The sequence below is a fragment of the Petromyzon marinus genome, chromosome 57, assembly GCF_048934315.1.
Source record: "Petromyzon marinus isolate PM22_M1 ecotype Great Lakes invasive population chromosome 57, UKy_Petmar_22M1.pri1.0, whole genome shotgun sequence".
Classification (NCBI taxonomy): Eukaryota; Metazoa; Chordata; class Hyperoartia; order Petromyzontiformes; family Petromyzontidae; genus Petromyzon; species Petromyzon marinus.
In genome coordinates, this window is record NC_133723.1 from 2052145 (window position 1) to 2076128 (window position 23984).

The 23984-nt window shown below is 48.7% G+C and overlaps 2 protein-coding genes across 5 annotated transcripts in view; one reads left to right on the forward strand and one right to left on the reverse strand.

The window, feature by feature from the left end:
* Nucleotides 1-14251: 14251 nt before the first annotated feature.
* LOC116937810 (uncharacterized) lies at nucleotides 14252-20406 on the forward strand. Its single transcript, XM_032944924.2, has 6 exons — nucleotides 14252-14454; nucleotides 16426-16798; nucleotides 17063-17204; nucleotides 17356-17448; nucleotides 17786-17851; nucleotides 18599-20406. Exons 2-6 carry the CDS (start codon nucleotides 16451-16453, stop codon nucleotides 18739-18741), a joined length of 792 nt encoding a protein of 263 aa, XP_032800815.2. The 5' UTR covers nucleotides 14252-14454; nucleotides 16426-16450; the 3' UTR covers nucleotides 18742-20406.
* The window catches only part of LOC116937808 (SHC-transforming protein 1-like), a 173188-nt gene continuing 168092 nt past the window's right edge, over nucleotides 18889-23984 (reverse strand). For all 4 annotated transcript variants that reach the window (XM_076052626.1, XM_076052625.1, XM_076052624.1 and 1 more), the window contains exons 11-14: nucleotides 22904-22996; nucleotides 22292-22491; nucleotides 21598-21711; nucleotides 18889-21145 (exon numbers count right to left, since the gene is read on the reverse strand). In XM_076052626.1, coding sequence (XP_075908741.1) covers nucleotides 21017-21145; nucleotides 21598-21711; nucleotides 22292-22491; nucleotides 22904-22996 — 536 coding nt within the window. In that variant the 3' untranslated portion in view covers nucleotides 18889-21016. The remainder of the gene's footprint in view (nucleotides 21146-21597; nucleotides 21712-22291; nucleotides 22492-22903; nucleotides 22997-23984) is intronic.

The window sequence follows — 23984 nt, forward strand, 5'->3', positions numbered from 1 at the left end:
TGCAGATAAATGCGATTAAAACCCTTTTGTTATGTTGCAGGGTAGTTCGGAGGGAGGCGATGGCGTGCGAGTACGCCCCATTTTAGAAAAAAACACGCATCTAAAGTTTGGTATACCACCACTGAAAATTGCTGTAAAATTAAAAGGCAGCTACCGTTTGACTTGATTTATAACATCTTTCCAATGGTTGCTTAATTTGAAACCATCCTCTCGGTTGAAGTTGTGTCTGTGTTTGTATATCTGGATGGCCTCGTGGACAAATCTCTGGTAATAGCCGAGGGGTTTGCAGAGTACCTTGGTATCGGAGAAAACAATATCATGATAACCCACAGCGTTGTAACAGTGACCAGCTACGGCAGAAGACTTCATTCTGCCGTGTTTTAAATCTGATTTGTGCTCGCGAATTCGGTCAGAGATATGTCGTTTCGTCTCCCCGATATAGCAGTCACCACAGATGCAACTCAATTTGTAAACACCGGGGCACTGTAAATCAGGAATTACATCCTTTATGGATGGGATCAGATCACGGATTTTGTGTACTGTGTTGAACCGGACCTGGATCTTGTGTTTGTTTAGAATTTTGGAAATCTTTTTAGTAACGCCTGCTATGTATGGTAACGCGATGATTTTGATCGGAGTATCAAGTGGTTGTTTCTGTATGGTAGGAGAAACAGCTTGACGGATGGTACGGTCAGAGTATCCGTTCATCTTGAGGGCCAGATGTACATGTTTTAATTCACTGGTCAGGTGGTGTTGGTCAGAAATGCAATGAGCCCTATGGTATAACGTTTTTATGAGAGAGTTCTTCTGAGTCGGGTGGTGGTGGGAATCAGGTTTCAAGTAGGAGTCTGTGTGGGTGGGCTTCCTGTATTAGACTCTCTGAATCACATTTACAGTAGCCTTGATAATAAGCAGTACTGTGCCTGTCTTTTTCTAGACCTGTCCAAATCTTTTTATACAGTAGACCACAACACCCTGCTTAGTAAACTAAGTTGCTTCGGTTTTTCCGAAAACGCAGTAAAATGGTTACAAAATTGTCCTTTTTCTCGCACCCAAACTGTATTCACAGATGGTTGGAGGTCAAACAGTGTTAAGATAACAAAAGGGGTTCCACAGGGTTCCATCCTCGGCCCCCTTTTGTTCTCTCTTTATGTCAATGACTTGGGCAATGACCTGGATCATTCCAGGGTAAATCTTTTTGCAGATGACACGATACTGATTACTGCTGGCCGCTCTCTGGATGACATGATTGCTAAGCTACAGGGTGATTTCAACAAACTACAACATCGGCTAGTTGCTCTTAAACTAGTCCTGAATACCTCCAAAACCAAAGTACTATGCTTCTCACCAGGACTAAAACAGGAAGTTATTTTTCCCCAATTACATTCCTTAAATAATTGTCAAATAGAGCAAGTCAAGATCTATAAGTATCTTGGGGTCATCCTGGATTCAAAACTGAAGTTTGAAGATCACATTGATTATATTGGTAAAAAGACAAAAATTCAAATTGGTTTTCTGTATCGACACAAGCACTGATTCCCCCCAATGTTCCGTTTGGAATTGATAAAAGCTACCATACTGCCTCTACTTGACTACTGTGACATCGTGTATAAATCAGCCCCAAGTACTGTACTGAAGAAGCTTGATTCCATCTATCACTCGGCCTTAAGATTTGCATTGAACTGCCCATATAGGACTCACCACTGTGATCTCTACATTGGCTCAAACTTAACATCTCTTAATGTTCGACGGCTTGTGCACCAGATCTTATTTATTCACGATGTACATACAAAAAATCCGCAGACTACCTGCTGGATCTTCTCTCTGTTCCAAAGAACAAATTTGATCTCAGGTCTTCGCTCATTTACCAGCTTCACATTCCCTATTGCCGTACAAAAACCGAAGGGCCGTTGCTATTGATGCCCCCAGGGTCTGGAATGCTATTGCCAATAAACTGCAAATTTTGATTTAAAGCTTTCGTGACTGCAGTAATTCATATTCTTAGTTTTTTCGGTAAAGTCACGTTGAAGAGAAACAACAAAATAACAAAATATATATAAAACAATAAAAAATTCTCACGACGTTTCGACCATAACTCAAACGGTCATCATCAGGTGTGTCGGTTTGCATAAATTTATTTTGAAAAGGCATATTTGTTTATTTATATATATTTATATATATAAAAATAACGTTTGCGTCACGCGCAACGATTGGCAGTTTGCCCAGGACTAGTCCATCTATTTTTTGAAAAGAGGAGGGGGGAGACGAAATTTGTTTTTATGTATGCTGTCTGAAAGCCACTGTAAGCGTGAACAATCAATCAAGAACTGAAATGATTTATCAAATCTTTCCAATGATTGCTAAGATAGAATCCATCTTCTCGGTTGAAATTGTCTCTGTGTTTGTATATGTGGATAGCCTCATGAACGAATCTCTCATGGAAGCCAGATGGCTTACAAAGAACCTCCGTCTTGGAAAAGTCAATGGCATGTGAGCCTACTGAATTAGAACAATGATCTGCTACGGCCGAGGTGTTGGTCCTACCGTGTTTAAGGTCTGCTTTATGTTCACGAATGCGGTCCGAGATATGGCGTTTGGTTTCTCCAATGTAACTACTACCACAGAGGCAACTTAGTTTGTAGACACCAGGGTATTGTATGTCCGGAATCACATCTTTTACAGACGGAACCAGATCACGGATTTTATGTAATGTGTTGAAACGGACCTGGATCTTGTGTTTATTCAAGATTTTGGAGATCTTTTTTGTGATCCCAGCAATGTAGGGTAAAGTGATGGTTTTGAAAGGCTCCTCAAGAGGGTTCTTCTTCATGGTTTGAGTGATAGCTTTGCGGATTGTATAGTCGGAGTAACCATTAGCCCTAAGAGCTTGGTGTACGTGCTTGAGTTCACTGCTTATGTGTTCCTGGTCGGATATGCATTGGGCTCTATGATACAGAGTCTTGATGAGAGAATTCTTCTGTGATGGATGGTGGTGGGAATCCGGTTTCAGATAAGCATCCGTATGGGTAGCTTTCCTGTAGACAGAGTGGCTCATTGAACCATCAGGTCTCTTTTTAATTAGGACATCCAAAAAAGGTATCTTGCCATCTATTTCGACTTCCATGGTAAATCTGATGGCTGGGTGTATGGAATTGATGTGGTCGAAGAATTGGTCTAGAGCAGGCCGGCCATGTGGCCAGATGACAAAAGTGTCATCCACGTACCTCTTCCATAAGGTTGGGCGCAGAGTGGCAGTCTGGATGGCGTCAGTCTCAAATTTCTCCATGAAAATGTTAGCTATAACTGGAGAAAGGGGGGAGCCCATTGGGGTGCCCTCAGTTTGTTTGTAGAAAGTTCCATTCCAAGTGAAGTATGTATTGGTTAAACAGTGTCTCACCAGGGGGGGTACCTCAGTGTTTAGTCCTTGATGAACCAAGTCTTCAATGATTGCAATGGTGTCAGGTACAGGAACCTTGGTGAATAAGGAAACTACATCAAAACTGACAAGCAGGTCGTCTGGGGACAGGGAAATACCCTTGATTGTTGATACCAGGTGAGTAGAATTTTGTACCGCAGAGGTGGTCTTTCCAGTGAAAGGACGCAGGATTTCAGACAAAAAACGAGCTAGTTTGTAGGTGGGGGAGCTGATAGTAGAGACTATGGGACGAAGAGGTGTATCAACTTTATGTATTTTTGGTAAGCCATATAATCTTGGTGGCCTGGCAGCAGAAGGTTTCAACGAAAACTGTTTAGATTGATCAATTAATGCGGTTGAATCAGAAATTATTTTGTTGGTTTGTGTGACGAGGCTGTTGGTGGGATCTCTTTTTATTTTTGTATAACTACCATCGTCGAGTAATTCTTTAATTTTGTTGTTGTATTCTATTTTATCCATGATGACAGTAGCATTGCCTTTGTCAGCTGAGAGAACTACAATATCATTCCTCTTTTTTAATTTATATAATTCAAAACGCTCATCTTTGCTGAGGTTGCTAGCTGGCATCTTAGCGTTTTTGAGGGTTGCAGCGATTTCAGATCTTGCTACGTCTGCAGCGATGTGACCCAGGCCCCTGAGAGCAACGTCTACTTGGGCAATTATATCATTAACTGGTATGTGTTTAGGTGTGACTGCAAAGTTTAGACCTTTAGCTAAAACGGATTTCAGACCATCGGAAATAGAACTGTTACTGCGATTAATTACGACTTTATTAACGTCTAACTTTTTGGTGTGTGGGTCCGGTCTTTTGTTGAAGAGGAGGTTAAATTTGGAAATCAGGTTTTCCTTACATTTGGTCGACATAGTAGCAGCTGAAGAGGCAGTCATATTGTCTACATGTTCCCAATCCGATGTGGACATTATTGCCGTCAATGATAAGTGTGATTTGTAGAGTGTCTTGTCTAACTGATCTAGTTCTGTGCGTATAAGTCTGATTTTTTCTGAGATAAGAGCTAAGCTAGTTTTGAAAAGAATTCGTTTCGCATTAGAAGAAGTTACAGTAGCAGAGGTGAGTGTAAATGCGATTGGTATTACCCCAGAGTCGCGGCATCTCTTCAGGAAGGTGAGAGACTCGATCAGCTGAGCTTTCTTATCCCGGAGTTTGTTGAAGGATCTTAAAGTTATGTGAAAACCCTCCCCGTAGAGGCGATTAAATTTTGATTTAAAGCTTTCGTGACTGCAGTAATTCATATTCTTAGTTTTTTCGGTAAAGTCACGTTGAAGAGAAACAACAAAATAACAAAATATATATAAAACAATAAAAAATTCTCACGACGTTTCGACCATAACTCAAACGGTCATCATCAGGTGTGTCGGTTTGCATAAATTTATTTTGAAAAGGCATATTTATTTATTTATTTATATTTATATCTAAAAATAACGTTTGCGTCACGCGCAACGATTGGCAGTTTGCCCAGGACTAGTCCATCTATTTTTTGAAAAGAGGAGGGGGGAGACGAAATTTGTTTTTATGTATGCTGTCTGAAAGCCACTGTAAGCGTGAACAATCAATCAAGAACTGAAATGATTTATCAAATCTTTCCAATGATTGCTAAGATAGAATCCATCTTCTCGGTTGAAATTGTCTCTGTGTTTGTATATGTGGATAGCCTCATGAACGAATCTCTCATGGAAGCCAGATGGCTTACAAAGAACCTCCGTCTTGGAAAAGTCAATGGCATGTGAGCCTACTGAATTAGAACAATGATCTGCTACGGCCGAGGTGTTGGTCCTACCGTGTTTAAGGTCTGCTTTATGTTCACGAATGCGGTCCGAGATATGGCGTTTGGTTTCTCCAATGTAACTACTACCACAGAGGCAACTTAGTTTGTAGACACCAGGGTATTGTATGTCCGGAATCACATCTTTTACAGACGGAACCAGATCACGGATTTTATGTAATGTGTTGAAACGGACCTGGATCTTGTGTTTATTCAAGATTTTGGAGATCTTTTTTGTGATCCCAGCAATGTAGGGTAAAGTGATGGTTTTGAAAGGCTCCTCAAGAGGGTTCTTCTTCATGGTTTGAGTGATAGCTTTGCGGATTGTATAGTCGGAGTAACCATTAGCCCTAAGAGCTTGGTGTACGTGCTTGAGTTCACTGCTTATGTGTTCCTGGTCGGATATGCATTGGGCTCTATGATACAGAGTCTTGATGAGAGAATTCTTCTGTGATGGATGGTGGTGGGAATCCGGTTTCAGATAAGCATCCGTATGGGTAGCTTTCCTGTAGACAGAGTGGCTCATTGAACCATCAGGTCTCTTTTTAATTAGGACATCCAAAAAAGGTATCTTGCCATCTATTTCGACTTCCATGGTAAATCTGATGGCTGGGTGTATGGAATTGATGTGGTCGAAGAATTGGTCTAGAGCAGGCCGGCCATGTGGCCAGATGACAAAAGTGTCATCCACGTACCTCTTCCATAAGGTTGGGCGCAGAGTGGCAGTCTGGATGGCGTCAGTCTCAAATTTCTCCATGAAAATGTTAGCTATAACTGGAGAAAGGGGGGAGCCCATTGGGGTGCCCTCAGTTTGTTTGTAGAAAGTTCCATTCCAAGTGAAGTATGTATTGGTTAAACAGTGTCTCACCAGGGGGGGTACCTCAGTGTTTAGTCCTTGATGAACCAAGTCTTCAATGATTGCAATGGTGTCAGGTACAGGAACCTTGGTGAATAAGGAAACTACATCAAAACTGACAAGCAGGTCGTCTGGGGACAGGGAAATACCCTTGATTGTTGATACCAGATGAGTAGAATTTTGTACCGCAGAGGTGGTCTTTCCAGTGAAAGGACGCAGGATTTCAGACAAAAAACGAGCTAGTTTGTAGGTGGGGGAGCTGATAGTAGAGACTATGGGACGAAGAGGTGTATCAACTTTATGTATTTTTGGTAAGCCATATAATCTTGGTGGCCTGGCAGCAGAAGGTTTCAACGAAAACTGTTTAGATCGATCAATTAATGCGGTTGAATCAGAAATTATTTTGTTGGTTTGTGTGACGAGGCTGTTGGTGGGATCTCTTTTTATTTTTGTATAACTACCATCGTCGAGTAATTCTTTAATTTTGTTGTTGTATTCTATTTTATCCATGATGACAGTAGCATTGCCTTTGTCAGCTGAGAGAACTACAATATCATTCCTCTTTTTTAATTTATATAATTCAAAACGCTAATCTTTGCTGAGGTTGCTAGCTGGCATCTTAGCGTTTTTGAGGGTTGCAGCGATTTCAGATCTTGCTACGTCTGCAGCGATGTGACCCAGGCCCCTGAGAGCAACGTCTACTTGGGCAATTATATCATTAACTGGTATGTGTTTAGGTGTGACTGCAAAGTTTAGACCTTTAGCTAAAACGGATTTCAGACCATCGGAAATAGAACTGTTACTGCGATTAATTACGACTTTATTAACGTCTAACTTTTTGGTGTGTGGGTCCGGTCTTTTGTTGAAGAGGAGGTTAAATTTGGAAATCAGGTTTTCCTTACATTTGGTCGACATAGTAGCAGCTGAAGAGGCAGTCATATTGTCTACATGTTCCCAATCCGATGTGGACATTATTGCCGTCAATGATAAGTGTGATTTGTAGAGTGTCTTGTCTAACTGATCTAGTTCTGTGCGTATAAGTCTGATTTTTTCTGAGATAAGAGCTAAGCTAGTTTTGAAAAGAATTCGTTTCGCATTAGAAGAAGTTACAGTAGCAGAGGTGAGTGTAAATGCGATTGGTATTACCCCAGAGTCGCGGCATCTCTTCAGGAAGGTGAGAGACTCGATCAGCTGAGCTTTCTTATCCCGGAGTTTGTTGAAGGATCTTAAAGTTATGTGAAAACCCTCCCCGTAGAGGCGATTAAATTTTGATTTAAAGCTTTCGTGACTGCAGTAATTCATATTCTTAGTTTTTTCGGTAAAGTCACGTTGAAGAGAAACAACAAAATAACAAAATATATATAAAACAATAAAAAATTCTCACGACGTTTCGACCATAACTCAAACGGTCATCATCAGGTGTGTCGGTTTGCATAAATTTATTTTGAAAAGGCATATTTATTTATTTATTTATATTTATATCTAAAAATAACGTTTGCGTCACGCGCAACGATTGGCAGTTTGCCCAGGACTAGTCCATCTATTTTTTGAAAAGAGGAGGGGGGAGACGAAATTTGTTTTTATGTATGCTGTCTGAAAGCCACTGTAAGCGTGAACAATCAATCAAGAACTGAAATGATTTATCAAATCTTTCCAATGATTGCTAAGATAGAATCCATCTTCTCGGTTGAAATTGTCTCTGTGTTTGTATATGTGGATAGCCTCATGAACGAATCTCTCATGGAAGCCAGATGGCTTACAAAGAACCTCCGTCTTGGAAAAGTCAATGGCATGTGAGCCTACTGAATTAGAACAATGATCTGCTACGGCCGAGGTGTTGGTCCTACCGTGTTTAAGGTCTGCTTTATGTTCACGAATGCGGTCCGAGATATGGCGTTTGGTTTCTCCAATGTAACTACTACCACAGAGGCAACTTAGTTTGTAGACACCAGGGTATTGTATGTCCGGAATCACATCTTTTACAGACGGAACCAGATCACGGATTTTATGTAATGTGTTGAAACGGACCTGGATCTTGTGTTTATTCAAGATTTTGGAGCTCTTTTTTGTGATCCCAGCAATGTAGGGTAAAGTGATGGTTTTGAAAGGCTCCTCAAGAGGGTTCTTCTTCATGGTTTGAGTGATAGCTTTGCGGATTGTATAGTCGGAGTAACCATTAGCCCTAAGAGCTTGGTGTACGTGCTTGAGTTCACTGCTTATGTGTTCCTGGTCGGATATGCATTGGGCTCTATGATACAGAGTCTTGATGAGAGAATTCTTCTGTGATGGATGGTGGTGGGAATCCGGTTTCAGATAAGCATCCGTATGGGTAGCTTTCCTGTAGACAGAGTGGCTCATTGAACCATCAGGTCTCTTTTTAATTAGGACATCCAAAAAAGGTATCTTGCCATCTATTTCGACTTCCATGGTAAATCTGATGGCTGGGTGTATGGAATTGATGTGGTCGAAGAATTGGTCTAGAGCAGGCCGGCCATGTGGCCAGATGACAAAAGTGTCATCCACGTACCTCTTCCATAAGGTTGGGCGCAGAGTGGCAGTCTGGATGGCGTCAGTCTCAAATTTCTCCATGAAAATGTTAGCTATAACTGGAGAAAGGGGGGAGCCCATTGGGGTGCCCTCAGTTTGTTTGTAGAAAGTTCCATTCCAAGTGAAGTATGTATTGGTTAAACAGTGTCTCACCAGGGGGGGTACCTCAGTGTTTAGTCCTTGATGAACCAAGTCTTCAATGATTGCAATGGTGTCAGGTACAGGAACCTTGGTGAATAAGGAAACTACATCAAAACTGACAAGCAGGTCGTCTGGGGACAGGGAAATACCCTTGATTGTTGATACCAGGTGAGTAGAATTTTGTACCGCAGAGGTGGTCTTTCCAGTGAAAGGACGCAGGATTTCAGACAAAAAACGAGCTAGTTTGTAGGTGGGGGAGCTGATAGTAGAGACTATGGGACGAAGAGGTGTATCAACTTTATGTATTTTTGGTAAGCCATATAATCTTGGTGGCCTGGCAGCAGAAGGTTTCAACGAAAACTGTTTAGATTGATCAATTAATGCGGTTGAATCAGAAATTATTTTGTTGGTTTGTGTGACGAGGCTGTTGGTGGGATCTCTTTTTATTTTTGTATAACTACCATCGTCGAGTAATTCTTTAATTTTGTTGTTGTATTCTATTTTATCCATGATGACAGTAGCATTGCCTTTGTCAGCTGAGAGAACTACAATATCATTCCTCTTTTTTAATTTGTAAGCCATCTGGCTTCCATGAGAGATTCGTTCATGAGGCTATCCACCTATACAAACACAGAGACAATTTCAACCGAGAAGATGGATTCTATCTTAGCAATCATTGGAAAGATTTGATAAATCATTTCAGTTCTTGATTGATTGTTCATGCTTACAGTGGCTTTCAGACAGCATACATAAAAACAAATTTCGTCTCCCCCCTCCTCTTTTCAAAAAATAGATGGACTAGTCCTGGGCAAACTGCCAATCGTTGCGCGTGACGCAAACGTTATTTTTTTATATATATAAATAAATAAATATGCCGTTTTCAAAATAAATTTATGCAAACCGACACACCTGATGATGACCGTTTGAGTTATGGTCGAAACGTCGTGAGAATTTTTTATTGTTTTATATATATTTTGTTATTTTGTTGTTTCTCTTCAACGTGACTTTACCGAAAAAACTAAGAATATGAATTACTGCAGTCACGAAAGCTTTAAATCAAAACATTTAATCGCCTCTACGGGGAGGGTTTTCACATAACTTTAAGATCCTTCAACAAACTCCGGGATAAGAAAGCTCAGCTGATCGAGTCTCTCACCTTCCTGAAGAGATGCCGCGACTCTGGGGTAATACCAATCGCATTTACACTCACCTCTGCTACTGTAACTTCTTCTAATGCGAAACGAATTCTTTTCAAAACTAGCTTAGCTCTTATCTCAGAAAAAATCAGACTTATACGCACAGAACTAGATCAGTTAGACAAGACACTCTACAAATCACACTTATCATTGACGGCAATAATGTCCACATCGGATTGGGAACATGTAGACAATATGACTGCCTCTTCAGCTGCTACTATGTCGACCAAATGTAAGGAAAACCTGATTTCCAAATTTAACCTCCTCTTCAACAAAAGACCGGACCCACACACCAAAAAGTTAGACGTTAATAAAGTCGTAATTAATCGCAGTAACAGTTCTATTTCCGATGGTCTGAAATCCGTTTTAGCTAAAGGTCTAAACTTTGCAGTCACACCTAAACACATACCAGTTAATGATATAATTGCCCAAGTAGACGTTGCTCTCAGGGGCCTGGGTCACATCGCTGCAGACGTAGCAAGATCTGAAATCGCTGCAACCCTCAAAAACGCTAAGATGCCAGCTAGCAACCTCAGCAAAGATGAGCGTTTTGAATTATATAAATTAAAAAAGAGGAATGATATTGTAGTTCTCTCAGCTGACAAAGGCAATGCTACTGTCATCATGGATAAAATAGAATACAACAACAAAATTAAAGAATTACTCGACGATGGTAGTTATACAAAAATAAAAAGAGATCCCACCAACAGCCTCGTCACACAAACCAACAAAATAATTTCTGATTCAACCGCATTAATTGATCAATCTAAACAGTTTTCGTTGAAACCTTCTGCTGCCAGGCCACCAAGATTATACGGCTTACCAAAAATACATAAAGTTGATACACCTCTTCGTCCCATAGTCTCTACTATCAGCTCCCCCACCTACAAACTAGCTCGTTTTTTGTCTGAAATCCTGCGTCCTTTCACTGGAAAGACCACCTCTGCGGTACAAAATTCTACTCACCTGGTATCAACAATCAAGGGTATTTCCCTGTCCCCAGACGACCTGCTTGTCAGTTTTGATGTAGTTTCCTTATTCACCAAGGTTCCTGTACCTGACACCATTGCAATCATTGAAGACTTGGTTCATCAAGGACTAAACACTGAGGTACCCCCCCTGGTGAGACACTGTTTAACCAATACATACTTCACTTGGAATGGAACTTTCTACAAACAAACTGAGGGCACCCCAATGGGCTCCCCCCTTTCTCCAGTTATAGCTAACATTTTCATGGAGAAATTTGAGACTGACGCCATCCAGACTGCCACTCTGCGCCCAACCTTATGGAAGAGGTACGTGGATGACACTTTTGTCATCTGGCCACATGGCCGGCCTGCTCTAGACCAATTCTTCGACCACATCAATTCCATACACCCAGCCATCAGATTTACCATGGAAGTCGAAATAGATGGCAAGATACCTTTTTTGGATGTCCTAATTAAAAAGAGACCTGATGGTTCAATGAGCCACTCTGTCTACAGGAAAGCTACCCATACGGATGCTTATCTGAAACCGGATTCCCACCACCATCCATCACAGAAGAATTCTCTCATCAAGACTCTGTATCATAGAGCCCAATGCATATCCGACCAGGAACACATAAGCAGTGAACTCAAGCACGTACACCAAGCTCTTAGGGCTAATGGTTACTCCGACTATACAATCCGCAAAGCTATCACTCAAACCATGAAGAAGAACCCTCTTGAGGAGCCTTTCAAAACCATCACTTTACCCTACATTGCTGGGATCACAAAAAAGATCTCCAAAATCTTGAATAAACACAAGATCCAGGTCCGTTTCAACACATTACATAAAATCCGTGATCTGGTTCCGTCTGTAAAAGATGTGATTCCGGACATACAATACCCTGGTGTCTACAAACTAAGTTGCCTCTGTGGTAGTAGTTACATTGGAGAAACCAAACGCCATATCTCGGACCGCATTCGTGAACATAAAGCAGACCTTAAACACGGTAGGACCAACACCTCGGCCGTAGCAGATCATTGTTCTAATTCAGTAGGCTCACATGCCATTGACTTTTCCAAGACGGAGGTTCTTTGTAAGCCATCTGGCTTCCATGAGAGATTCGTTCATGAGGCTATCCACATATACAAACACGGAGACAATTTCAACCGAGAAGATGGATTCTATCTTAGCAATCATTGGAAAGATTTGATAAATAATTTCAGTTCTTGATTGATTGTTCACGCTTACAGTGGCTTTCAGACAGCATACATAAAAACAAATTTCGTCTCCCCCCTCCTCTTTTCAAAAAATAGATGGACTAGTCCTGGGCAAACTGCCAATCGTTGCGCGTGACGCAAACGTTATTTTTTATATATATATAAATAAATATGCCGTTTTCAAAATAAATTTATGCAAACCGACACACCTGATGATGACCGTTTGAGTTATGGTCGAAACGTCGTGAGAATTTTTTATTGTTTTATATATATTTTGTTATTTTGTTGTTTCTCTTCAACGTGACTTTACCGAAAAAACTAAGAATAATAATAAACTGCAACTTGAATCACTACCTATGAGATCTTCACTCAAAACTGCTGTAGAGGAGAGTTGTACACCCCTAGCTGCCACAGCTATTCACTGGCCTACAATAAAATAAAATGTTTCGCTCCGGATGACCGCTGCTAAGTATTAACTGTATTTTGATTTAGTGTGGTGATCTTAAAGGTCCTTTGAAAAATGTGATACTCCGACTGATGCTCCTGTTGTTGTGGAGTGACTCATGCAGCCAGCTATGGCTCTAGGATTTGGTGTTATATGTTACTTATGTAGTTTATTGTTAAAAATTCGGTCAAAGTCTCTATAATCACTGTTACATTGCATTTATGGCTTTATTTTGGTGATTTCGAAAACGTTTTTGTGGTTTGGCCATGTTTTTGTTTATTGTACGGAGTTAGACTGATGGCCTTAATCTTAGTTGTCTTGTGCTTGTTGTTGTTATTTGACTTGCATCCCACTGGGATTTTTGCACACAGTGTTGGTGTACGGTGCTATTTCAGAAAAATGTTGATATTTTGTTCCTGAATTTTCTGTTTGCACAGTCACGTAGTCACTTTAAGATGTTTTCTTGTTCGTGTTTTTGTTTTTTGTTTGTTGTGGTTGCACCCGATTCAAGAGCCGAATGGCTCACAGGGCTATACCAAATAAATGGAACTATGAAACCATATTTCCATTTTGAAAATAAAACATGCTTCAAATCGCTTTACACTATTGTCATTGTAGTGCGTATTTAATGTGGCGCTACACTCTGATATTGTAGGAGTGTTGTTATGACAATTAGTGTTGCTATAACAGTTCTATATTTATTTAAAGTTGCGCATTTTGATGTGACGTCACATTTCTCACCCCACCCCCCCTCGTCACACATCGTCACAAATGTATGACCCTCCCCCCCTAGGTGCGTGAAGTCATTTAATGACGGGCCATTACACAGACCCCCCCCCCCCGTGTAGCCTATACAGTATTTGACATCCCATCAGCCACACGGCCCTTCCTTCTTGGGGTGCGTAGTTTCAGCAGCGTTGGTTCAACACAAGCAACACTCTGGGACCCGTGTCGACACTCCAGGGTCTCATCAGCTGGGGTCACGCCCGCTCGAGACGATGCTGGTGGAACTGACAGTGGTTGGTTATGGGCGAGGGCGCTCTCTGTGAGATACGGCTCCTAAGTTCGACGTGCCGCGACAGTTGAATCCGCATCTTTATTTGTCCCGGTGGAATCCGATGAGCTATGAAGCTCTTTTTTGTGTCACCGATTTCCAGTTGACACGACGGGATTGAAGTAACACGTGCTCGACCCCTTATGCGTAAGCACGGGGGCGGAGCTACCTGCGCAGTGGGCGGGGCTACCTGGAAAGTGAACGAGGCTACCTGGGTAGTGGGCGGGACTACACGGGCAGTGGGCGGGGGCTATAAAAATGAGCGGGGCATACTAGAGAATGGGCGGGGCCGAAGTCAGCTCCGGGGGCGGGGTTAGCGAAGCAGTGGGCGCGGCAAACGGGAGGAAGTTCCCCCGCAGTCGCGTGACGCTATCCACACGCGCACATCAAGTCGTGGTGACGTCACGCACTTCCCCTACCCAACATGGCCGCCGGTCGAGATTCAAGCGCGAGGCCCGGGGGGCGTCTTTCCTCGGCCTCCACGCGCGCTGCAAGAGTCGCGGCGGGAGAGGATGGCGGGGGGGTTGTGAGGGGTAGGAGGGTCACCCCTACCCAACATGTCCGCCACGCGAGAGGGAGTCACCCCTACCCAACATGGCCGCCGCCACGCGAGTCTCATGTAGTACGTCACGAGGCCTCCCACTACGCCAGTTCCTCCACTGCCCACGTGTGCAGGAGAGCGGGGAGAGAGGAGAGCGCAGAGGAGAGAGAAGAGGAGAGAGAGGAGAGGAGGCGAGAGAAGAGGAGAGAGCGAAGCGAAACGTCGAGGAGTAATAAGTGAGAGGTGACTCGCGGCGTGAGACCACTGCGAGGTGAGACCCGGTGGTGGTGACCCGTGGTGGTTGTGCCGCGTGGTGGTGGGCTGGTTGGTGGTGTGTTCCCTGTAGCTTTGGTGCTTGTGGCTTTGCCGCCCTGTGGGTGTATGGAGGCCTCGTGGTTGTTGGTGGTGGTGGTTGTGTACCGGTGGAATGTCCAACTGCTATGGCTACAAAGCGGGAGGATGATCGATGCCCAGGGTGCGTTGACCTGTTCGTCAACGATCTTGTATGCCAATCGGCATGTTCTGTTTACGTGACAAACCTTACTAATTAGCTGTATGGGGCGGTGGCGGGTTTAACGACGCATGTGTATACTTAAGCGATCTAACCCAAAAAAAAACACATTTATTGTGGATGATATTGGTCGCGAAAGCCTACGGCCTGGTGTTAGACTGGTAATAGCTGGCTCGCTCTTTGAGAAGAGGAGCTGGAGTTGTTTTTGCTGAACCGTGACCGTGCTCACCATCATCAGACCCACAGACACGAAGGACCCCGCCTCGGTGTTTTATTGTCATCGAACGCTTCCCTGCCTCCACTCCCCGCGAGCGATGGCGCAGTTTGTTGAGAAGTGCTGCCGGAGTAAGGCTGAACGATTTGGGGGACTCGTCTTCTTTGGTTCTTTCGGTAAAGTCACGTGGAGTGAGAATACAATTATAAATTAATAAAATAACACTATAAAATTCTCACGACGTTTCGGCCACAACACAAGTGGCCTTCTTCAGGTGAAAGGAACAGACCTGTCGGGACGACAGATTTTGCGATTTTTCTGACAGATTGCGATTTGCTTTGCGATTAATTTTTTTAAAGTCAAGCTTCAGTTCAATATTCACTGTGTAATTGATTTAAAACATGATGGAGCAGTACCACGTGATACCATCAAAATATGAACTGCTCTATATATTCTCATGCAAGGATGAGAACTTAAAAGATATTAATTGAATTTTGATTTAAAGCTTTCGTGACTGCAGTGATTCATATTCTTGGTTCTTTCGGTAAAGTCACGTAGAAGGGAAACAAAATAATACAAATATAAAAACAATAAAATTCTCACGACGTTTCGACTGCAACACAAGCAATCATCATCAGGTGTGAAAACCACAAGATGATTGCTTGTGTTGCAGTCGAAACGTCGTGAGAATTTTATTGTTTTATATTTTTATTATTTTATTGTTTCCCTTCTACGTGACTTTACCGAAATAACCAAGAATATAGCTATTAATTGCTTCCAACATGTTTTGCTTAAAATGTTTTGATTGAAATAGAACGATTGTAAGTTAAATAAATCAAGTTAAAATAATAAAAAATAAAACAATTCCATTAAGAAATTAATAGGACTTTTCAAATCGCAAAACATCGTAGCCTTTGCGATTTGCTAATCGCATTGTTTCAAATTTCGATTTGAAATCGATTAATCGTTCAGCCCTACTGCAGAAGTGTCCGTACCTACATGGGCAGTGTGCTCACGAGCCAGCTCCGGTCTGGCAGGAGGAGGTCTCACTCCAAGTCATTATCTCTTCATCAGCTTCGTAACGCGGTGTGGAAGCTCCGTGTGAAGCTTCGGGTCTTTCCAGTCACGGTTATGGCCCTCATGCTTGCGAAAACGTGGTGTATGAACCTCGTGGTGGTGGTTGTTATTGTGGGTGTATGAACCCCGTGGTGGTGGTTGTTGTGGTGGGTGTATGAACCCTGTGGTGGTGGGTGTATGAACCCCGTGGTGGTGGTTGTTGTGGTGGGTGTATGAACCCCGTGGTGGTGGTTGTTGTGGTGGGTGTATGAACCCCGTGGTGGTGGTGGTTGTGGGTGTATGAACCCCGTGGTGGTGGTTGTTGTGGGTGTATGAACCCCGTGGTGGTGGTTGTTGTGGGTGTATGAACCCCGTGGTGGTGGTGGTTGTGGGTGTATGAACCCCGTGGTGGTGGTGGTTGTGGGTGTATGAACCCCGTGGTGGTGGTTGTCACCCTGTAGGTGGTGTCGGAGGAGCGGGGGGGCCATGACGCGCTGGGCGCGCGCTAACAACGCGCACAGGAAGCGGACGGGAGACGCCACTCCATGGGAGGTGCAGCAGCAGGAACAGAACCAGGAACAGAACCAGGAACAGAACCAGGAACAGAAGCAGGAACAGAAGCAGGAGACGCGGAAGAAGGCAAAGAAGAAGGCAAAGTACGAGGACCCGGACGTGAATGGGTTCCTGGCGGCGCAGCGTGCGGCAACGGCGGAAGGAGCAGGCGGCGGTGGTGGCGGCGGCGGCGCCGGCGTGGACGCCGCCACCGCGGGGAAGAGGGAGCGGCGGCGCGAGGAGCGGAGACTGCGGAGGCAGCGCAAGAAGCTGGGGAACATGGTGGGGGGGGGGGTCTCGGGGTGTGGGGGGGGGGCCCAGGGTGCGGGGGGGGTCCCAGGGTGCGGGAGTCCCAGGGTGCGGTGCGAGGGTGTGGCGTGAAGTGAGAGTGCGGTGTGGCGCGGGTTCTCATCCGGCGTGAGAGTGCGGCGTCGGCAGGAGTGTGGTCTTGGCGAGAGCGCGGTGAGAATGCGTTGTGGTGGAGGAGGTGATTAAAAGTGCGGTGTGGTTGAGAGTGCGGTGTGCGCTTGGTGTGCGGTGCCCCAGGTGTGCTTCCAGTGCCGGGAGCCAGGCCACGGCGTGGCCGACTGCCCACGCGACCCCGAGTCCGGTGCCGGCATTTGCTTCCGCTGCGGCTCCACCGAGCACGAGCTGGGGGCCTGCCGGGCTCGCATAGACGCCCTCGCCGGTACTCGCCACGCTCGCCAATCGCACCAACCGCTCACCGACCACACTCGGCCACGCTAGACACCCACCAACCCGCGCTGACTACCCACACTCGCTGTTGACTAGTGTCGGGTGATGACGAGTGACGGGCGAGTGTTGCGGTGTGCGCACAGGGGAGCTGCCCTTCGCCAAGTGTTTCATCTGCGGAGAGATGGGTCACCTCTCTCGCTCGTGCCCGGACAACCCCAGGGGCCTCTACGCAACGGGTGAGGCCCTCACCACACTGCTCACCAACACGCTACATTCGGCCACCACGCACATCAACGCCATGCTCACCACCACCTCCGCTCACTGCCAGGACTGCCACTTCACCATTCCACAACCACACTCGCCATCACCACACCTGTACCAACACAACCATTACCACCGCCCCATCTGCTCGTCACGACCCCGCGACCCCGCCCGCTCACCGTGACCCCGCCCGCTCACCGTGACCCCGCCCGCTCACCGTGACCCCGCCCGCTCACCGTGACCCCGCCCGCTCACCGTGACCCCGCCCGCTCACCGTGACCCCGCCTGCTCACCGTGACCCCGTGTCTGTAGGCGGTGGCTGCCGGGAGTGCGGTTCTGTGGAGCACTTCCACAAGGACTGCCCTGTGGCGAAGCACGGTGAGTGAAGCCGGAGCCACCTCCCCCGTGTTTGTGTCCCCTCCAGTGTCCCCGTCTCCTTGCTCCACCTCCTCCTCCACTCGACTCCTCTTGATGGCCGTGCGTCTACCTCTTCCACCGTTTCTATCTCCTCCACCCCTCCGTTGCCTGTCTCTACCCCCGGCGTCTGGCACCACCGTCTCTACCCCTTCCATCGTCCGTCTCGTCCACCATCACAACAACGTCCACCTCCACCACCGTCTCTACCCCTTCCATCGTCCGTCTCGTCCACCATCACAACAACGTCCACCTCCACCACCGTCTCTACCCCTTCCATCGTCCGTCTCGTCCACCATCACAACAACGTCCACCTCCACCACCGTCTCTACCCCTTCCATCGTCCGTCTCGTCCACCATCACAACGTCCACCTCCACCAGTCTCTACCCCTTCCATCGTCCGTCTCGTCCACCATCACAACAACGTCCACCTCCACCACCGTCTCTACCGCTTCCATCGTTCGTCTCATCCACCATCACAACAACGTCCACCTCCACCACCGTCTCTACCGCTTCCATCGTCCGTCTCGTCCACCATCACAACAACGTCCACCTCCACCACCGTCTCTACCCCTTCCATCGTCCGTCTCGTCCACCATCACAACAACGTCCACCTCCACCACCATCGCTGTCCGTTTTGTCGATCTCCGTGTCACTGCCGCTCCCACCACCACCGCCAGGTCGGTCACAGCTCCGTGCCTCTGCGTGCAGGTGGCGCCGTGTCGGCGCTGACGCTCACCGTGTGGGAGGGGGGCGGCAGCGCCGACGCCGACCCGGTCCTGGAGGCCGAAGCCGCGGCCGCGGCCGCCAAAGCCCCTCGGGCCGTCCGGGCCCCCCGTGTCGTCACCTTCTAACGAGCTGTCGGCCGGCGCAGACGACGATGCAGAGAACGGCGTAGCAGGCAAGGGCGCAGCAGGCAACGGCGTAGCAGGCAACGACGCAGCAGGCAACGGCGCAGCAGGCAACGACGCAGCAGGCAACGACGCAGGCCCCTCGAAAACTTCCAGAAAATACATTTAATAAATAAACAGGAGGTTACAAAGAGAGGAGGCGGCGGGGGAGGGGGGCGGTAACGTCAGGCTTGCGAGCGAGTGGGGGGCACCATGGGTTTGGCAGAGCCCCCCCTCCCCGCAGGCCGCGCGCCCTGGGGGGGTGACGGGGGGGGGGGGGACGCGGCGGGTGCGAGTTGGCGGCGAGTCCGCACGGTCGGCTTATTTACACGCGCGCGATGCGGTCCATTAATAACGAGCGGGAGCAGGGGGGCACTGCCGCCCCCCTCGTAACCCCCCCCCCACCCCCCCCCCAGGGAACGCGGCTCCGAATCTGCGGCGCCGCCTAGACCACGGGGGTTCCCAAACGCGCCCCACTCATGGATCATAGCCAGAAGAGTTGTTCTGGGAGCCGTGCCCAGTGAGGCTGCGTGGGTGACCAGCAGCGGTGGCTGCTGGTGACGTGTGGAGGATGTACGAGAGCACCAACTCCCCAACACTTGTCCAATAACAGGGAACCCCCCCCCCCCCCTCCAACACGGGTGTTGGAGGAAGCCGCCCTGTTTGTAAAGGTTGTTAGTGCGGTGCGTAGGGTGGGTGCGCAGTTGGGAAGGAACAGATGCACAGACATAGAAAAACCCCCACATATCCTTAACAGCATGTTGGAGGAAGCGCCTTTAGCCAGCACCTATGAAGGCTGGCACGGTGCTCCAGGGGATGGGTGGCCAGCTCCATGCCCGACCGCCTTTGTCTCCCCAGTAGTGATGATTTTTACACACTACACCAGGTGTTCATTTGAGGCTGAGTCGACCTAGGCGAGGACCAGGACCGGTTCAGATAACCGTCAACGGTGTCGGCCATGAGTGGGAACTGAAACCCTGGGTGGCCCCACAAATTTACAAAAGACTAAGACCCCCCCCCCGTATAGCATGAACAGACAGTTGAGGCAAGTGCTGTTAGCGAGCACCTATGAAGGCCGGAACAGCACACGAGGGGGTGGGTGGCCAACACCACGCCCGGCCGCCTTTGTCTCCCCAGTGGTGATGTTTTTACGCACCAGCACCAGGTACTCATTTAAGGCCGAGTCAATCTAGGCAAGGCCCAGGTCCGGATCAGATAATCGTCACCGATGTTGGCCGCGAGCAGGAATCGAATTGGGGTGGCCAGGTTTGTCACGCAGCGCGCTAACCGCTGCACCACCGCTCCCCACAGATACACAAGCACACACTCATGCAGTTGGGCAAATGCCTGCCCTGGTTGCTGGTAAGCCCCTTTGCTCTGGAGGAGATCGGAGGAAGGGAGCTATCACGAATTTTCTCTCTCCTGCACCCTTGTGGACAGCGGCGTGGAGATGCAGCAGAACTCGAAAGTTTGAGCAAGAGAGGTTGTTGAGAAGCACTGCGGTTAACACGGCAAACCACACCATACCAGCAGCAGCAGAATAACCACGCACGGGGAGTAATCTCGTTCACTTTTTCAGGAACGAGATGTATTGTCATTAATTTAAAAATAAAAAAATATGTACTTTCACTGTTCCCTTGACCCTCAATCCATGATAATCTCCCATGACCCCCACAGTTTGGGAACCACTGCAACACTGTTAGAGGCCTTTTAGAGACCCACGGAAACCAACTTATTTCACTCCTAAAGGACTCGCAGAAGCCGCGTGGCACACACCACCCCCCCTCGCGTCTCCGGCAGGCCGGGACCGCTTGTGCTCAGAGTCTGGGATGGAGTGACCGAGTGATGGTTTAGACAGTGCACGGTTAAAGAGTCACACGCGTGTATTTACAGCGTTGCGTGTGTGTAGCAGTTAGTGTCACGGGTGTCAGTGTAGCAGTTTGAGCGCCACACGTACGTGTGTGAAGTAGTAGCCACAGCCTTGCACAACACGTGTAATTGTGGTTGTGCTTGTGGTAGTCGTGTAAGAGGTAGTCGCGTGTGACCAACCGTTACACTCGTGTGTAGTCGCGTATGAGTGTGGTAGTCAGATGTGCGAGTGGCCGTCACTTGTGTGACAGCGGTGGTCACGTGTGACTAATTGTTACACGTGTGTGTGTATAGCAGTCTAGTGTGAGTGATGGTCACGTGTGAGTGATGGTCACGTGTGAGTGCGCTGCACGGCAGGCGGGTGACACCGTCACGTCTGGCGCTCCACCGGCTGTTTCAGAGACAGCTCGCTCCCGGCTGAAATGATTGGCAGCTGGTTGTCACGGTGATAGCCAATCAGGTGACTGACGCTGTCGAAGCGGCGGTCCTTGGTGCGCACCTGCGCTCGCACACAGCAGTGGAGGTCAGAGGGGGCAGTGGGGGTCAGAGGGGGCAGTGGTGGGACGGCCAACAGTGGGGGTCAGAGGGGGCAGTGGTGGGACGGCCGACAGTGGGGGTCAGAGTGGGTGACCAACAAGGTGAATGAGTGGGCAGTGGGTGAGTGTTCAGGTGGGACATGGTTCAGGTTGTCGAGTGGGCAGGAGTGTGCACATGGGAGAGCTGGGGGGGGGGGGGGGCGGCAATAGCTGAGCGTTTGAGCGGGTGAGCGTTTGAGCGGGTGAGCGTTTGAGCGGGTGAGCGTTTGTGCGAGTGGGTGAGCGAGCGGGTGAGTGAGCGGGTGAGTGAGCGGGTGAGCGTTTGAGCGGGTGAGCGTTTGAGCGCTTGAGCGAGCGAGCGGGTGAGCGTTTGAGCGGGTGAGTGAGCGAGTGAGCGTTTGAGCGGGTGAGTCACCACTCCGTGGGGGTCGACGAGCAGCAGGTGTTTGCCGTGCTGCTGCTGCAGCCCCGTGAGGACGTACTGGCCGCGGCTCGTCATCGACTCCCTCACTAGGAAGTCTCCATCCTCCTGCAACCACCGCCACCGTCATTACGACAACGACCACCACCTCGTCACCACCACGAGCAAGACCTCGTTAAAGAAAATTGTGATTCTGTTACACCGAACCCCTTGTGTGTGTGGGTCAGCGTGTGGGTGGGTGTGTGGGTGACTGTGAGTGTGCGGGTGACTGTGAGTGTGCGGGTGGGTGAGTGTGTGCGGGTGGGTGAGTGTGTGCGGGTGGGTGAGTGTGCGGGTGGGTGAGTGAGTGTGTGGGTGGGTGAGTGTGCGAGTGGTTGAGTGAGTGTGCGAGTGGTTGAGTGAGTGTGCGGGTGGGTAAGTGAGAGTGCGGGTGGGTAAGTGAGTGTGCGGGTGGGTGAGTGTGCGGGTGGGTGAGTGTGCGGGTGGGTGAGTGTGTGTGCGGGTGGGTGAGTGAGTGTGCGGGTGGGTGAGTGCGGGTGGGTGAGTGTGTGTGCGGATGGGTGAGTGTGTGTGCGGGTGGGTGTGTGTGCGAGTGGGTGTGTGTGCGGGTGAGTGAGTGTGCGAGTGAATGTCTGCGAGTGAGTGGGTGGGTGAGCAGGCGGGTGAGTACGCGTGCGGGTGAGCGTGCCTGCAGGAGCTGCTCCGCGTCGTGCCGGCTCATCTTGCCGTGGTACCAGCGCTCGCGCCGCAGAGCCTCCTCCATGGAGGAGGAGGCGGTGGCGGGGGGAGGCGGGGGGGAGGAGGAGCCGGGGGGCGTGGGGGAGCCCCCTCCCCCGTCGGGGAGGGGGGGCGAAACCCCCTGCTGCTTCAGCGCGTCCTCAAACGGCCCTGGGGTCGGGGGGCATCACCACCACTGAGGGTGAGCGTGTGGGTGAGCGTGTGGGTGAGCGTGTGGGTGAGCGTGTGGGTGAGGATTAGCGTGTGGTTAACAGTGGATATGCGAAGGTGAGCGTGTGGGTGAGGATGAGCGTGTGGGTGACGGTGGATATGCGAGGGTGAGCGTATGGGTGAGCGTGTGGGTGAGCGTGTGGGTGAGGATTAGCGTGTGGGTGAGGATTAGCGTGTGGGTGAGGATTAGCGTGTGGGTGAGGATTAGCGTGTGGGTGACGGTGGATATGCGAGGGTGAGCGTGTGGGTGAGCGCGAGGGTGAGCGTGTGGGTGACGGTGGATATGCGAGGGTGAGCGTGTGGGTGAGCGAGTGGGTGAGCGAGTGGGTGAGCGCCGGCGGTCGTTGCTCACTCATGTCGAAGGCGTCTCTGTGGGGGGGCTGTGTCACCCCCCTCGCCGCGCACGGCACGTGTGTGTTCACGTACGTGTGCTCCCCCACCGCTCCTGCAACATACGTGGTGGGGGGGGAGGGGGGCCCGTGAGACCCCCAACAGCAACCCCCGACCCACCCCGCGACGCCCCCCCCCCCACCCACCGTGACACGGAGGCACAGAATGCATCCGACTCCTCAGCCTTGCCCGCGGTCCCGCCACTGATGTTCATCTTTAGTGGGCGTTGTAAAGCCGCCATTAGCACAGCCTGGGACTCGCAGCTCCCTACACGACCCCCCCCCCACCCCTTCATTATTTTGTTCAGAAGAGGAGCCACTCCCTGTTGTTTGTCAGTTCCCTACCACGAGCGGGGGGGGGGCGACTTGGTGACGGTTGCCAGAGGCTGTCCACCAGAGGTCCCAGGCGGTACTGACCCGACTCCAGAGGCCTTGAACATTCCCTGTTAACACCCAGAGTGGTTCCCCCCCCTCCCCCTGCTGTATCTGGAGGAACACCGAGGGGGGATCCAGTCTCGTGGCTCCGCCACGTGAACGTATTGGCGGTACACTGGTGCCGCGGCATTTAAAAAATTAAAGCGTCTACATTTATTGAATTTATTCTCCCGTGCTTTCGCGACCCCGGTCAGAAAATCTCGCGGCGGCGGCGGTGGCGGTGGCGGTGCCTCAAGATCAGAAGACGAACGTTTGCATCAGCGGCCGAGCACGAAGCTTCGCAGGCTGTTGCTGTATAGCGGCAAGCACCCAGCGGGATGACGATCGGCTTCCTTGCGTAGCACAACGCAAGGAAGCTGCTGCTGCTGCTGCTGCTCCTTCTGCTCCAGGCGCTCGCCCTGAATAACTATAATTTGTTTTATTTTACCTGTTAAGACCCACTGAGATCTTAATCAGAAGTGATTTGGCCACAAATGAAGTGGAGGCAAAAACCCGGAGGGCCCCGAGAAAATTCCACGCGACCAAGGGGAGAACGAAAGAGACACGCAAACTCCAAATCTACAGGAGTCGGGGTCAGAATCGAACCCACGACCTCCTGTGTACCGGATG

Bases quoted from the DNA above. Each gene is read 5' to 3' on its own strand.
- LOC116937810 (XM_032944924.2), top strand. From the start codon at position 16,451: ATGACGCGCTGGGCGCGCGCTAACAACGCGCACAGGAAGCGGACGGGA. The intron at 16,799-17,062 runs GTGGGGGGGGGG...GCGGTGCCCCAG, and splicing joins GCAAGAAGCTGGGGAACATG to GTGTGCTTCCAGTGCCGGGA. The intron at 17,852-18,598 runs GTGAGTGAAGCC...CTCTGCGTGCAG, and splicing joins CTGCCCTGTGGCGAAGCACG to GTGGCGCCGTGTCGGCGCTG.